The 15,508-nt window shown below is 42.0% G+C and overlaps 1 protein-coding gene across 6 annotated transcripts in view; it reads left to right on the top strand.

Moving 5' to 3' along the window:
* snx21 (sorting nexin family member 21) overlaps nt 1–15,508 on the top strand; it is a 167,130-nt gene that overhangs the window by 119,067 nt on the left and 32,555 nt on the right. For all 6 annotated transcript variants that reach the window (XR_011882724.1, XM_072239411.1, XM_072239402.1 and 3 more), the window contains exon 3: nt 3,041–3,192. Coding sequence is in view for 5 of the 6 variants with exons in the window: in XM_072239411.1 (XP_072095512.1) it covers nt 3,041–3,192 (152 nt within the window). In the remaining variant the exon portion in view is untranslated. The remainder of the gene's footprint in view (nt 1–3,040; nt 3,193–15,508) is intronic.

Below are 15,508 nucleotides of genomic sequence, written 5' to 3'. Positions count from 1 at the left end.
CCAGTTCCATCCCCACAACATCACTAGCCTTACGAATGAGTTTGTTGATTCTGTTGGTGTCTGCTACCCTCAGCCTGCTGCCTCAGCACACAACAGCGATAAGAGCACTGAAGATCAATGTTTGAATTTCCAGTTACCATTTAAAAAGTTAATTTTAAAAAAAAGACTTAAGCTCCCTTGCAACACACACAAAATGCTGGAGGAACTTGGCTGGTCAGGCAGCCTCTAAGGAGAGGAATAAACAGTCGACGTTTCAGGCCAAGACCCTTCTTCAGGACTGGAAAGGATGGGGAATATGACAGAATACGTTTGGGTTAGGAACACAAGCTGGGAGGTGATAGGTGAATCCAGGTGGGTGGGGGAGGATGGATGAAGTAAGAAGCTAGAAGGTGATAGGTGGAAAAGACAAAAGACTGGAGATGAAGCAATCTGATGGGAAAGTGTGGACCATGGAAGAAAGGGTAGGAGGAGGGGCACCAGGGGAGCTGACAGGTAGGTCAGAGGGCTTACTTGCTTTGTTTTAATCTACATTCTTGTTAATGAAGTAAAACACTCAGTCTCAATCATAGTATTATGCCAGTTCAGTATTCCGGTAAGAAAGCGATCAATGCAATCAGCACTGAGGTTAAATTGCCAATGTTAGCAATACAACTGTACTATAAGACTTTAAATTAATTTTTATTTCTGCCATTAATCCAGAAGAGGTTCACAAAAATTATCCTGGGAATGAAAAAGTTAATATATGAGGAGCATTTAATAGCTTTGGGTTTGTACTCAATGGTGTATGGAAGAATGGGCGGGGGGAGGGGGGTTCTACCAATTATTGTAAAGCCTTGATAAAGTGGGGCATGGAGAGGATGTTTCCAATATTGGGGTAGTCTAGGACCAGAGGTTACAACCTCAGAATAGAGGAGCATCCATTTAGAACAGAGATGAAGAGGAAATTCTTTAGCCAGATAGTGATGAATCTGTGGAATTCATTGTAACAGATGGCTGTTGAGGTCAAAGTCATTAGCTATACTTAAAGTGACATTAGTAAAGTTCTTGATTTAGTAAGGGCATCAAAGTTTACTGGGAGAAGACAGGAGAATGGAGTAGAAAGGGGAAATAAATTAACTTTGGAATAGCAGAGCAGAATAAATGGGCCAAGTGGCTTAATTTTGCTCCTACAGTATGTCTTGTAATCGCTTGTGTTTTATGTCCTTTCAAGAGTGGGGAATTTAAGGACAGGGTCACACTTTTTGTGTCTATGTTTGAACCTTCTCTGGACCTAGTAATGTGGATGTCAAGAAGGTAGAATAGATAACCAGCTCCCAGGCCATTGCAACTCTTTATCTGCTTTTAAGAGGCACAGCAATGGTTAGCTGCAGTCAAACATAGAGATTTTCTGTACCTACTGGCACTGTGGCCTCAGTTCAAGGATGCAGTGAGTCAGCCTCTGAATCATCAGCAGTCTGGAAGTTTTGGACACATTCAAAAGGCTTTCTGGACTGTTTGTGCTTTTTCATAGACAAATAGTTTAGCTGATGTCAATGTTGCAAAACACAGCAGCCAATTGGTGTATGGTAAACACCCACAAACTGAGTTCTGGGGCATTGTTTTTGATAAGTTTGGGTAGACGATATTGGGCAGAACACTGGCAGTAACTTAGCAAAATAGTGCCATGGGCATTGTTTAGTATAGCTCCTGCCTTACAACTTCAGAGACCCAGCTTCAGTCCTGATCTCTGGTGTTGTCTGCGGACAGTTTATAAGTTGTCCCTGTAACAGGGTGAGTTTCTTCCTACAATGGTTGTAAACTGTCCCAAGAGTGGTGGAATCTCATTGAAGGGGAGATGATTTGAGGAGAATGAGAAAAGGGGAGTGCAAGTGGGTGGTTGGTGTGGTGCTAATGGGCTGAAGGAATCGTCTTCATGCCGTGCGAGTCTATGAGATATGCCTCAATCTTTGCCTATACTCCAATGTGGTACTAAAGTTAATTCTGCATTTTTTTTTTACTGGTGCTACTTTCCAAGTGAAGAATTGGGCAGAGATTCTGCTTTTGTAGATTCTATAAAATATATCATGGAAATACTTTCACTGACAGCTGAGAGTTAAGACCATAAGACATGGGAGCAGAATTAGGCCATCGAGTCCATTCTATCATTTCTTCATGGCTGCTCCCAGATTCCATTCAACCCCATACACATGCCCTCTCACCATATCCCTTGATGCCCAATCAGGAATCCATCAACTTCCTCTTAAAATATACCCACAGACTTGACCTGCTGCAGTCTGTGGCAGAGCATTCCACAGGTTCACCACTCTTTGGCTGGGGAAAAAAAATGCCTCCTTACTTCTGTTCAAAAAGGTCACCCCTCAATTTTGAGTTCTGGATACCCCCACCAGAGGGAACATCCTCTCCACATCCTCCTCATCTCGTCCTTTCAACGTTCGGTAGGCTTCAATGAGATCCCCATGCATTCTTCTAAATTCCAGTGAGCATAGGCTCAAAGCTGCCAAATGCTCCTTGTATGTTAACCCCTTCATTCCTGGAATCACTCTCGTGAACCTGCTCTGGACTGTCTCCAGTGACAATTCATCCTTTCTGAGATAGGGGGCCCAAAACTTGACAATACTCCAAGAGGGGCCTGACTCATGTCTTATAAAGCTTCAGCATTATCTCCTTGTTTTTATATTCTATTCCCCTTGAAATAAATAACAACATTGCATTTGCCACCTTTACCACAGACTCAACTTGTAAATTAACCTTCTGGGAGTCTTGCACGAGGACTCTTAAATCCCTTTGCACTGGTTAACACCAGTCTCCTGGCTAATATTTATCCTTCCATCAAAGATGTTGGCTGCACCTGTTACAATTGTGATCACAAATCAAAATTTGAACTGCAAAGTACATTTGGAATTTCTTCAGATTATGAAATGCTTCAATGTTTCCTTTCTTTCACAGATGGTAAATGCCCAGGAAAGTACGTGATTGAGGTGCTCCAGTTTCAAATATTGTTAAGACATGCAACATACAATTCACCTCTTTTGTTTTGTAGAAAATCCCTTGGGTGAGCTTAAACACTGCAATCTGCTTACAAAGCACCTTCAGGAAAGTTGGAAGAAGGCCAAGGTGAAGTTTATTGAAGAGAAGTTGATTTTTGAGGTCACAAGCGCTAATGTCATCCAGGACTCGTCTTCCAAATATGTGGTGAGAGTTGTTTCTGTTGAGTGGATTGTACTGATTTCTGATTCGAGATGCCCTGCATGCATGTGAGTGAATTGTACTCTGAGCCCCGTACTGCCAACCCCTAACTGATCCAACATGGTGCTGGGCAGACAGCTGAAACTGGGAGGTGTAGCAACAGCTATGTCAGACCCATCACAAGAGCAGGGTCTCCATTTCTCCGAATGCAGAAACGATAAGAGTACAGGGGACTAAATACGATGGCACAGTAGCATAGTGCTTACTCCATTGCTGTTACAGGGCCAGCAATCTGTGATTGGGGATTCAGTTCCACTGCTGTCTGTATGGTGTGGGTTCCCTCCCACATTCCAAACACATGATTTGCAACAGTACAAACAAAATTCCTGCAAGGGAACAAGTTATGATTGATAGTTCCAAATCTTTTAATGAATTAGATTTTCTTATGAAATCTAACTCCAGTCTTCATAAGGACGTGTCTAAATTTGTATATGTTTCTGGCATTGAATTTCTCTTGATTTCCAGCATCTACAGAATCTCTTGTGTTTCTTTTAATGAATTGGTTACATGTATTTTACCTGGTTTTGTCCTTTAGCTGTTTAGTATTTGATTATTGTTTTGAAAAAAATCTTTTCAATCTTTTAATGACTTGGAACAGAAAGATTGAATTTTTGACAGGCTTGACAGTCAGCTAAAGCAGGGTAGTGGCTTAGTAGCACCCCTCACCCAACTGCAGCAAAATGGTGATACTTTCCCTCGCGTAAGTTCCTTGGTCACAAAGAGACTGCAATTGAGGATCAGTTGGGACCTTACTGTAACTTGATATTGGAGTTACACTTAGTTATTTTGCCCTGGTCTTTGTGGTAAATATTATAAACCTATTTAAAGAAACAAGACAAATTTAAGGGAGAAAGGAGTAAAGGGTTATGTGAGGTGAGGGAGATGAATCAGAAGGGGAAGTTATGACCTCTTAGTGTTGTAGAAACAAATCCTTGTAACTATATTTCCTCTTCTGTCCTTCCCCAAAAAAAGACAACATCCCCTATCTCCTGACTTTATATGGAATAAAGCAAAGCAGTTCTGAAGAGGGCATCCTGTTATTTTAGTAGTTAATGAACCACACCCTTGCATACACCACAAACCGGCCCTGCAGACATACCATGCCTGGTAAGTTGTGTAACACCAATCATTTTTAGAATTCCAACTTTTGCAGCTGCTCTGCTGCCAATGAAATGTAGCACACAATAAGACACTGACTTTTCCTTATAGCTTCACTTTATTAATCATGATTAGTTCAAACGACTTGGATTCCCTTTGTAGCTGAAACAATAAATCTTTCGTTTTACATCAGTTTACTTTCACAACCTCTAAAACTCTCTCCTTGTATTCAGATATTCCCTGCTTTAAATGAACCTGGCTGGGGTTGCACTTGGGAAGTACCCCTCTGAGTCTCTAACTCAGGATTATCTTCATTGGTGGGTGTCTGGGTCACTGCCATCAGCTTTCCTATCAGATATCTTTTTAAACCCTTCTCCACATCACGTCTGGACACTTGCTTGATGCTGATACCTTCAGTTTAATATCACTGTAGCCACCTGGTCTTCAAATATCAATTCAGAACATAGAACTGTACAGCATACTGCAGGCACTTTGGCCCACAATGTTGTGCCAACTTAAATTTGCCAAGTTGTCAGCCTGTCTCTTTCACAAGATATTACTTCCCAGAACATTCCATTTGTTGGTTCTGTTCTGGTGATAGTTCACAGTGGAATGTAAAGTTATCTCAGTGATGTTGATAATGTGACCCTCCTTCCCTTTAATGTACTGTTTTAGAACATAGAATAGTCCAGCACAATACAGGCCCTTCAGCCACATTGTTGTGCTGACCCTCAAACTCTGCCTCCCATATAACCCCCCACCTTAAATTCCTCCATAAACCTGTCTAGTAGTCTCATAAATTTCACTAGTGTATTTGCCTCCACCACTGACTCAGGCAGTGCATTCCACGCACCAACCACTCTCTGAGTAAAAAACCTTCCTCTAATATCCCCCTTGAACTTCCCGCCCCTTACCTTAAAGCCAGGTCCCCTTGTATTGAGCAGTGGTGCCCTTGTTTTGATTCTCAACATCTCCTCCCAGACTTGTCATCTCATCTCTGTTAATACTTTTGCTGCTTAAGGAACAATAGTTTGACTGAATGAATTCCATAAATTTTCATAGTGGAATTTTTTTTTTATCAATTTGACAACTTGCCAGAAAATGAATTGGTCTGTCTGTTGCCGGCAACATCTGGATAACATTCATTCATTGGCTGAAAAGTGACAAGTAGCATTATGGGTAGATAGGGTGGTAATGAGAGCTTTTGGTACATAGGCCTTTATAATTCAGAGCAATCATTATAGGAGTTGGGGTGTTATGTTGAAGTTGTATAGGAGATTGGTGAGACCAAATTTGGGGTATTATCTGCAGTTCTAGTCACCTGCCTACAGGAAACTTATCAATAGGCTTGAAAAATGCAGAGAAAATTTACAAAGATGTTGCCCGCACTTGAGGACCTAAGTCATAGGGGAAGGTTGAATAAGTTCGGACCTTATTCCCTGGAGAGCAGGAGAATGAGGGGAGATCTTGTAGAGCTATACAAAGTTATGAAGGGTATGGATAGAGTGAATGGTTGCAAGCTCTTCCCCCTCAGCTCCGGTGAGACTAGAACTAGAGGCTGTAGGTTTAAGATGAAAGGTGAACTATTTAAGGGGAACTTCTTCACTGGGGGTGGTGTGAGTCTGGACAAGCTGCCAGTGTAAGTGGTATGTGTGGGTTCAGTTGTAAATTTAAGAGAAGTCTGCATAGGTACATGGATTAAAGGGGTATGGAGAGCTATGGTCCTTGTGCAAGTAGATGGGACAAGGTGCATAGGGGTTGTTTCTATCACATAATACAAGAGCAGCAGATGCACATGAAAGCCATCTCCAGTAAGTTCTGTTCTAAGGTCATTCTGACTTGGAAATATTCTGCATATCCTTTGTGTTGAAATCCTGGAGCCATTAACACTACTGTTCAGAGTCCTTCCATGCATGGACTCCCACGGGATTATTAAAATAAACCATAAACAGATTTGCATAAACACAAGAGATTCTGCAGATGTTAGAAATCTTGAGCAAAGCACACAAAAAGCTGGAGGAACTTGGCAGGCCACGAAGTATTAGCCTGAAATGTTGACTGTTTATTCTCCTCTATAGATGCTACCTGACTTGCTAAGTTCCTCCAGCATTTTGTATGTGTTGCTCAGGATTTCGAGATTGGACATTTTCTAAGAATTCTCCTCATTTTTACATTCATTGAAACAAATGGAAGATTAGCTACTTGCATCTTTTACAAAGGCTTTTCATTTCTGATCACATTTCCAAACAGACTTGCTCTATAACATCCTCTGCTTGTTCCTCAATTGCAAAAACTAAAGCCAATCAGATTTTAGAAGTTCATCTTGACTGTCCATAAGTCAAATTTTATTTGTAGACTTTTGTCCATAAGTCAAATTTTGTCCATAAGGACTTTTGTCCATAAGTCAAATTTTATTTTTAATGATGTTTTCCAAACAAACTATTTTGATTTTTTCTTTTTTTTAACAGAAGGGATGTCTTTAAAAGAGAGTTTTAGAAATCTAGAGCTGCATGTATAAAATGCTGAAGACATGGTTGTAGGTAATGGAGCAAAAATGGTTGGGGTGAGAGGTCAGAATTGGGCTAGATTGTAGGTCTAGAGGGCAAGATACCCTTGCAAATTAATTTAAATACTATATTCTGTTCTTTTGGTAGATTTAATAAATTTTAAGTGATGCATGCTGAGAAATTCACTTGCAAGTTGTTACATTTTTCAGTATCACACAATTTATTTCTCTGGTTTTGACAATGTAGTTAACTATTCCATTGGCTTTGTTAATTGATACTATGACATTTTTGTATGTGGAATCTATTGAATCCTTGGTTTGCCTGTTTTACCACCTTCCCTATTTGCCATTCACTTTTTTTCCTTACAAGGAATATTTTATATTTCTTGCATTTAATTTCCTGCTGTTTTAGCCTGTATTTTGGGAAACTCATTCTGAACCTCCTGAACTAATTTCATCCACTGACTCCTATTTTATACCCTTTCTAAACTGTAATAATTTTCATTGGAATTTCTTCATCAAAGTTACCAATGTAAATTCAAAGCAGTACCGGATCCATTTGAACACTGAGACATTCCACTTAGCCCTGACCATGCCAGCCCAGAATTCCTAAATCAAACATTTAAAAAATTACCATCACATTCTATTTCTCACCATTTTTTTTAGTTGAACTAAATGTTTCTTAGGGATGTTCTCAGTGGTGGAATGTATAATCTTTACTGTGGTTGATTTGGGTTTCACTTCCTCAAACTGGACAAAATTCTTATAAAGCATTTTTGCTAGTTGTCTGCTTATGCCTTGTAACTGATTCTGCTATTTTGCATAGAATGGAAGTAAAACAAATTGATTTCTGATTTTGGATCTGTGATGATTCACAATTTCTGTGTAATTATATTTTGTCTAAAAGTGGAAGTGTTCAGACTGTCTGGATTGCACGAGCTCCTTTTTATTTCAGAGCATAGAACACTAAAGCACAGAACAGACCTGTTGGGTCAAGCAACACATACAAAATGCTGGAGGAACTCAGCAGGCCATGCAGCATCAATGAAAAAGGGTATTGCTGACGTTTCATGAGATTGAGAAAGGGGAGGGAGGTGTCGGAAATGGACACCCTGCCCTCAGATTTACCTGGTCCATTTCCAATACCTTCCTCCCCTTTCTCAATCTCAACGTCTCTATCTTTGGAGACAGCTTATCCACTGATGTCTATTATAAACCCACAGATTCTCACAGCTCCCTGGACTATACCTCTTCCCACCCTGTTACTTGTAAAAATGCCCTCCCCTTCTCTCAATTCCTCCGTCTCTGCCACGACTGCTCTCAGGATGAGGTTTTTCATTCCAGAACTAAGGAGATGTCCTCCTTTTTCAAAGAAAGGGGCTTCCCTTCCTCCACCGTTAATGCTGCCCTCAACAACATCTCTTCCATTTCATACATGTGTGTTCTTACCCCATCCTTCCACCACCCTATTAGGAATAGGGTTCTTCTTCTTGTCCTCACCTACCACCCCACCAGCCTTCACATCCAGCACATAATTCTTCGAAACTTCCGCCATCTCCAACGGAATCCCACCACCAAGCATGTCTTTCCCTCTTTCCCCCACCCCCTCCTCACATTCTGCTTTCTGCTGGGATCGTTCCCTACATGACTCTCTGGTCCATTCATCCGTCCCCACTGATCTTCCTCCTGGCACTTTTCCTTGCAAGAGGAGCAAGTGCTACACCTGCCCCTACACCTCCTTCCTCACTACCATTCAGAGCCCTAAACAGTCCGTCCAGGTGAGGTGACACTTCACCTGTGAGTCTGTTGGGGTCATATACTGTGTCTTTTGCTCCTGGTATGGCCTCCTGTATATTGGTGAGACCCTACACTCTGTCCACCAGAAAAGCGGGATCTCCCAGTGGCTACCCGTTTTAATACCACTTCCCATTCCCATTCCGATTTGTTATTCCATGGCCTCCTCTGTTGTCGTGATGAGGCCACACGTAGGTTGGAGGAACAACACTTTATATTCCGTCTGGGTAGCCTTCAACCTGATGATATGAACATTGATTTCTCAAACTTCCAGTAGTGCCCCATTTCCCATCCCCTTTTCCCTTCTCACCTTGTCTCCTTGCCCATCCATCAACTTCCTCTGGTGCTCCTTCCCCCCTTTTCTTTCTTCCATGGCTTTCTGTCTCTTTCACCTATCTACTTCCAAGCGCTTTACTTTATCCCTCCCCCTTCAAGTTTCACCTATCACCTTGTGTTTCTCCCTCTCCTCCCTCCACTTTTTAAAACTACACCTCAGCTTTTTTTCCCCTCCAGTCCTGCTGAAGGGTTTCAGCCCGAAATGTCAACAGTGCTGTTCCTGGATGCTGCCTGGCCTGCTGAGTTCCTCCAGTATTTTGTGTGTGTTGCTTGGATTTCCAGCATCTGCAGATTTTCTCTTGTTTGCCTTTGACCCATGGTGTTGTGCCAACTTTTTAACCTACCCTAAAATCAATCTAACTCTTCTATCCTACATAACTCTCCAATTTCTATCCTCCATGTCTTTTCCAAGAGTTTCTTAAAAGTCCCTAAAATATCTGGAGCTGCCACCACCTCTAGCAAGGTGTTCCACATGCCCACCACTCTGTGTAAAGTTCTTGCCTCTGACAACCCCCATACTTTCCTCCAATCTCCTTAAAATTATGCACCCTTGTATTAACCATTTTCACCCTGGCAAAAAGCCTTACAATCCACTTGCTTTATGCCTGTTATCATCTTGTACACCTCCATCAAATCACCTCTCATCTCTCTTTGCCCCAAAGGGAAAAGCCCTAGCTTGCTCAACCTTTCTTCATAAGATAATTTCGTAAGTTGAAAGACTGATAGCACTCCAGAACCCATGTGTGTTTAATCACATTTGAAGTAAAATGTAATTGTATGTAAATGATATTTCAGTAGGTTTCAATAGGTACACGTAATTTCAGAGAAATGTATACAATATACATTTTGAAATTCTTTTTCTTGGCAAACATCCACGAAAACAGAGGAGTGCCCCAAAAAATGAATGACAATTAAACATTAGAACCCTAAAGCCCCCTAACCCCTCCCATGCACGAGCAGAAGCAAAGCAACAACCCCCCTCCCCACCAGCAAAAAGCATCAGCACCCCCCACAAAGCACTCAAGCATGCAGCACAGATCAATAAAGATACAGACTTGCAGTACCCCCAAAAACGACACGTTCACGGGTCCTCTGGTTGAGATTCTAAATTGGAAAAAAGGCCAATTTTGAGGATATCAGAAAGGATCTGGCAAGTGCGGATATGGACAGGCTGTTTTCTGGCAAAGGTGTACGAGGTAAGTGGGAGGCCTTCAAAAGTGACATTTTGAGAGTACAAAGCTTGTTTGTGCCTGTCAGAATAAAAGGCAAGAATAACAGGTTTAGAGAACCTTGGTTTTTGAGAAATATTGAGGTTAAGGGGGGGCGAAAAGGAGGTGCATTGCAGATATAGGCAGGTAGGAACAAATGAGGTACTTGAGTATAAGAAATGCGAGAGAACACTTAAGAAGGAAACTTCAGTGATAGTGCACTAGAAGTGTCCACTTTTATATTCATTCCTTTTCAATTTAAATGTAGCATTCCAGTGTCACCTTTTTATTGGCTCTGGTTCAGGGCCACAATCCATATTATTCTATGATTTTTGCCTCCCAACCTTGTGTATTTGTTCCTTTCAACTGTGGTCCCTTTCTAACTAGATGACCCAGACATCAAAGGCTGATTTATACTTGTGCATCAAATGTACGCCGTAAGTACAGCGTAGTCTTGAACCCTACACCGTATCTACGCTGAACCCTACGCTGTAAACTAACGTGCACCTCTCCCAAAATGTAATTGCACATCGCGGCGTCGCAGACCACAACAACCGTGATTGGTCTGCTTGGTAGCATCGCATTTCCTCCTACGCTGCAATAGCTTGCCATTGGGTGACTGAAGGGCAGGGAAGGAACTCTGGCTGCAATACTTTACAGACCTCCGAAATTATGGAGGACCCTGTGCTCGATGCCAGTTTGTAGCTAGCTGCTACAGCCTATTGACTTCCACCTGAAGCTAAAACTCGAATGGTGATTGCCAGTCTCTGAGTACAGGTGTTCCCTGCTTTCCGAACGTTCTCTTTACGACATTTCGCTTTTACGAAAGACCTGCATTAGTACCTGTTTTCATTAACCGAAAGAGGATTTTCACTTTTATGAAAAAAGACGCTCGCTTTAAACTTGTGTTGACACCAAGAAAGACTACCATGACCATGAAGCCTTCCGCGTGCAGTGTGTGCGCATGCGTGACGTGCCGATTTTTTTTTGACAAATTGATTTTGGCTCAAACTTCCCAATTCTGTTAAGTGACACTACACTGTACATACAGAAAATTCACCCTCCTTCAGTTTCAGTCACCATTGTTTGAAGTTTGAGTTTCTTCGTGTTGAGTTTCAACACGAAGAAACTCAACACATTGGCATAGATACCCCACCGCCAACTAGCGTTTTGGCAGTGAATTGCACAGCGACGCAGACACGCCAACGCACAAGTATAAATGCTCACAACAGTGTAGCCCACTTGCATAGGCTACGACGTAAGCTAGTACGCACAAGTATAAATCAGCCTTTAGACTACGTCCACACTAGACTGGATAATTTTGAAAACGCTGGTTTCGTGTAAAAACAATAGGCCTCCACACCAGGCATTTTTGAAAATATCTCCGTCCACATTAAAATGGGTATTTGGGCGAATCTCCTCCTACTGGGCATGTGCAGGGCACATCTACAGAAAACAAGCAAAGAGGAAATGGTATACTTGGTGCGTGTTTGTCCAGTTACAGACTGGAAAAACTTAAAAGGAAATTGCCAAACAACGGACTGCTGTTGGCTCTTGCTCAGGAGGACTTAGAACATAGAATAGTACGGCACAGTACAGGCTCTTCAGCCCACAATGTTGTGCCGACCCTTAAACCCTGCCTCCCGTATAACCCCCTACCTTAAGTTTCTTCATATACCTGCCTAGTAGTCTCTTAAATTTCACTAGTTTATCTGCCTCCACCACTGACTCAGGCAGTGTATTCCACACACCAACCGCTCTCTGCATGAAAAAACCTTCCTCTAATATCCCCCTTGAACTTCCCACCCCTTACCTTAAAGCCATGTCCTCTTGTATTGAGCAGTGGTGCCCTGGGGAAGAGGCGCTGGCTATCCACTCTATCTATTCCTCTTACTATCTTGTATACCTCTATCATGTCTCCTCTCATCCTCCCTCTCTCCAAAGAGTAAAGCCCTAGCTCCCTTAATCTTTGATCATAATGCATACTCTCTAAATCAGGCAGCATCCTGGTAAATCCCCTCTGTACCCTTTCCAATGCTTCCACATCCTTCCTATAGTGAGGCGACCAGAACTGGACACAGTACTCTAAGTGTGGCCTAACCAGAGTTTTATAGAGCTGCATCATTACCTCGCGACTCTTAAACTCTATCCCTTGACTTATGAAAGCTAACACCCCATAAGCTTTCTTAACTGCCCTATCTACCTGTGAGGCAACTTTCAGGGATCTGTGGACATGTATCCCCAGATCCTTCTGCTCCTCCACACTACCAAGTATCCTGCCATTTACTTTGTACTCTGCCTTGGAGTTTGTCCTTCAAAGTGTACCACCTCACACTTCTCTGGGTTGAACTCCATCTGCCACTTCTCAGCCCACTTCTGCATCCTATCAATGTCTCTCTGCAATCTTCGACAATCATCTACACTATCCACAACACCACTAACTTTTGTGTTGTCTGCAAACTTGCCAACCCACCCTTCTATCCCCACATCCGCGTCATTAATAAAAATCATGAAAAGTAGAGGTCCCAGAACCGATCCTTGTGGGACACCACTATTCACAACCCTCCAATTCGATTGTACTCCCTCCACCACGACCCTATGCTTTCTGCAGGCAAGCCAATTCTGAATCCACCCGGCCAAACTTCCCTGGATCCCATGCCTTCTGACTTTCTGAATAAGCCTACCGTGTGGAACCTTGTCAAATGCCTTACTAAAATCCATAAAGATCACATCCACTGCACTACCCTGATCTATATGCCTGGTCACATCCTCAAAGAACTCTATCAGGCTTGTTAGACACGATCTGCTCTTCACAAAGCCATGCTGACTGTCTCTATCAGACGATGTTTCTCTAAATGCCCATAGATCCTATCTCTAAGAATATTTTCCAACACCTTTCCCAGCACAGACGTAGAGCTCACTGGTCTATAATTACCCGGACCATCCCTACTACCTTAACAACTGAAAAAACAAATACTGGAGCGTATGGAGGCAACCGACAGGGAGTTCACGGACAGTATGACCCGGCTGATGCTGAACATTGAAAAACTGACTAACTCTGTTGCAGAGGGATTTGCAATGATGAGGAATATGATGGCACCCCCCCCCAAGTATTTTTCACCGCCACAATACCAGCCTCGCAGCCACTACAATCGCTACACATACGGACACACAGACCTCAGGGTGGCCCCAGCAATATCTTCCCCACTCCCACAGAGGGGTCACCCTGGAAACATTTCCTACAGCCATAGTCTCTTCACCGATGAAAGGGACGACAGCTACAACTAAATGCAATAAGGCTTGCTACTGGGCAAGAGTGAAATTTGCTGTTACCTCATTTGTTTGCCTTTACTTTTGCCATGTCTTTCTGTATTATTTTGCTGTATTTAACATGTGCAATAAAATGAGTTACTGGGTAAAAGTGATTTTATTTTTACCTGAGTAAAAGTGAACCTTACATTTTCCTTTTTTGGCCTTAACATTTTCACGTCTATGCCAAACATAAGCTACTACTTAAAAATGACATTTTGGAAGTAGTGATAATTGCATCTGTTGAATGTTTGCACAAGCAATACATTAATAAAACACCTTGTTAAATGAATAAAACATGTCTGCATCCGTGTTATCTTGTATTTCCATACAATGTTACATTAGGCTGTTACACATCTATCGTCAGATATTGTTGTTGTGATGTTGGAGGTTGCGTTCAAGAAAACAATGAAATGCCGCGCTGTCGCCACTGTCTGTTCCGGCATGTCATGACAGCGTTTTTAAAAAGCCCCGGTTACCCCATACACACTACACCGCCCGACTGACGTTTTCAGATTTAAACACTCTGAAGACCGTTTTAGAAAAGTTTGGTTTTCAGGGGAAGAAAACACCATTTCATTATGGACGGGGGGGTCAAAACGAAGAGAAAAAGCTTCGGTTACAGATTTATCTGGTCTAGTGTGGACGTAGTTTTAGATTAGATTAGATTTTTTTCCTTTGGTAGGTCTGGCAATTTACATAATAAATAGCTACTTATCTGAGAATTGTCCCAAGTTTCGCAGGTCATTACCTGAAGCTCCTTATGTCAACATTCAATTGCTCTGATTAGATTATCTCAGAGCAAGAATAATTACACAGTGCACAAGATGGTGGGGCAGCGGGGTGGGGCAGGGGTGGAATTGCGAAGACAGTCTCAAAAAATGGATGTCTCCTTTCATTGTCCTTGGCTCATTCAAATTCAGTGTTTAAGGAGAACCATAGGGAAAGCTTCACTCAGCAGGTAGTAAAAGTGTGGAATCAGCTGTCAGTGCAAGTGGTTGATGCAATTTCAATTTCAACGTTTAATTGAAGTTTGGATATGTACTTGGACGGGAGGGGTACGGAAGGCGATGGTTTGGATGCAGGTTGATGGGACTGAGCAGTTTAAGTGATTCAGCATGGACCAGATGGGCCAAAGGGCCTGCTTTTGTGCTGTCGTTTTCTATAACTCTATGCTCGAGGAAATTAAATAGAGTCCAACCTTATAATGAAAAAAATGGACCTTTTGTACCCTTCTAAAGTGCTGCACACCCAATTAAGTGTTTCTGAGATCAGGTCACGTTGCAGTGTAAACAGTAGCCAATTCAGCCAAGCACACAATCAATAATGCAATATTTACCAGATAATTTGATTTCAGTGTTGGTTGAGTAGTAACTATTGAGAACCTCTCTATGCTCTAAGATAATACCAGAGGATCTTTTAAGTTTGTCAATAGGGTTTTAGTTTACCTTCATCAGAATAGTTCACTAAAGACGCCCCTCAGCCTTCTGATTCAGAAGCAGAATTGGTAGTCAAAGTAAATTTATTATCAAAGTACATGTATGTCACCACATACTACCCTACGATTCATTTTTTTGCAGACATTTGTAGGAAAATAAAGAATACAGTAGAATTTATGGAAAAAACTATACATGTACATGAAAACTGACGAATAACCAAAGTGCAAAAGAAGGCAAATTGTGCAAACCTATTTAATATTGAGAGGCCTGGATATGGTGTATGTGGAGAGGATGTTTTCCATAGTGGGGGGGCCTAGGACCAGAACAGAAGAATACCTCCCTTTAGAACAGGTGAGGAGGAATTTCTTTAGCTGGAGGGCGGTGAATTTGTGGAATTCACTGCCACAGACAGCTGTGGAGGCCAAGACATTGGGTATATTTAAAGCAGAAGTTAGTAGGTTCCTGATTAGTAAGGGCATCAAAGGTTACAGGGAGAAGGCAGATGATTGGGGTTGAGAGGGATAATAAATCACCCATGATGGAATATGAATATATAATACTAGTAGCAGGGA

Source organism: Mobula birostris, chromosome 2, assembly GCF_030028105.1.
Source record: "Mobula birostris isolate sMobBir1 chromosome 2, sMobBir1.hap1, whole genome shotgun sequence".
NCBI classification, from domain to species: Eukaryota; Metazoa; Chordata; class Chondrichthyes; order Myliobatiformes; family Myliobatidae; genus Mobula; species Mobula birostris.
The sequence above is the reverse complement of the archived record's forward strand: the minus strand, read 5'-3'. Positions and strand labels throughout refer to the sequence as shown.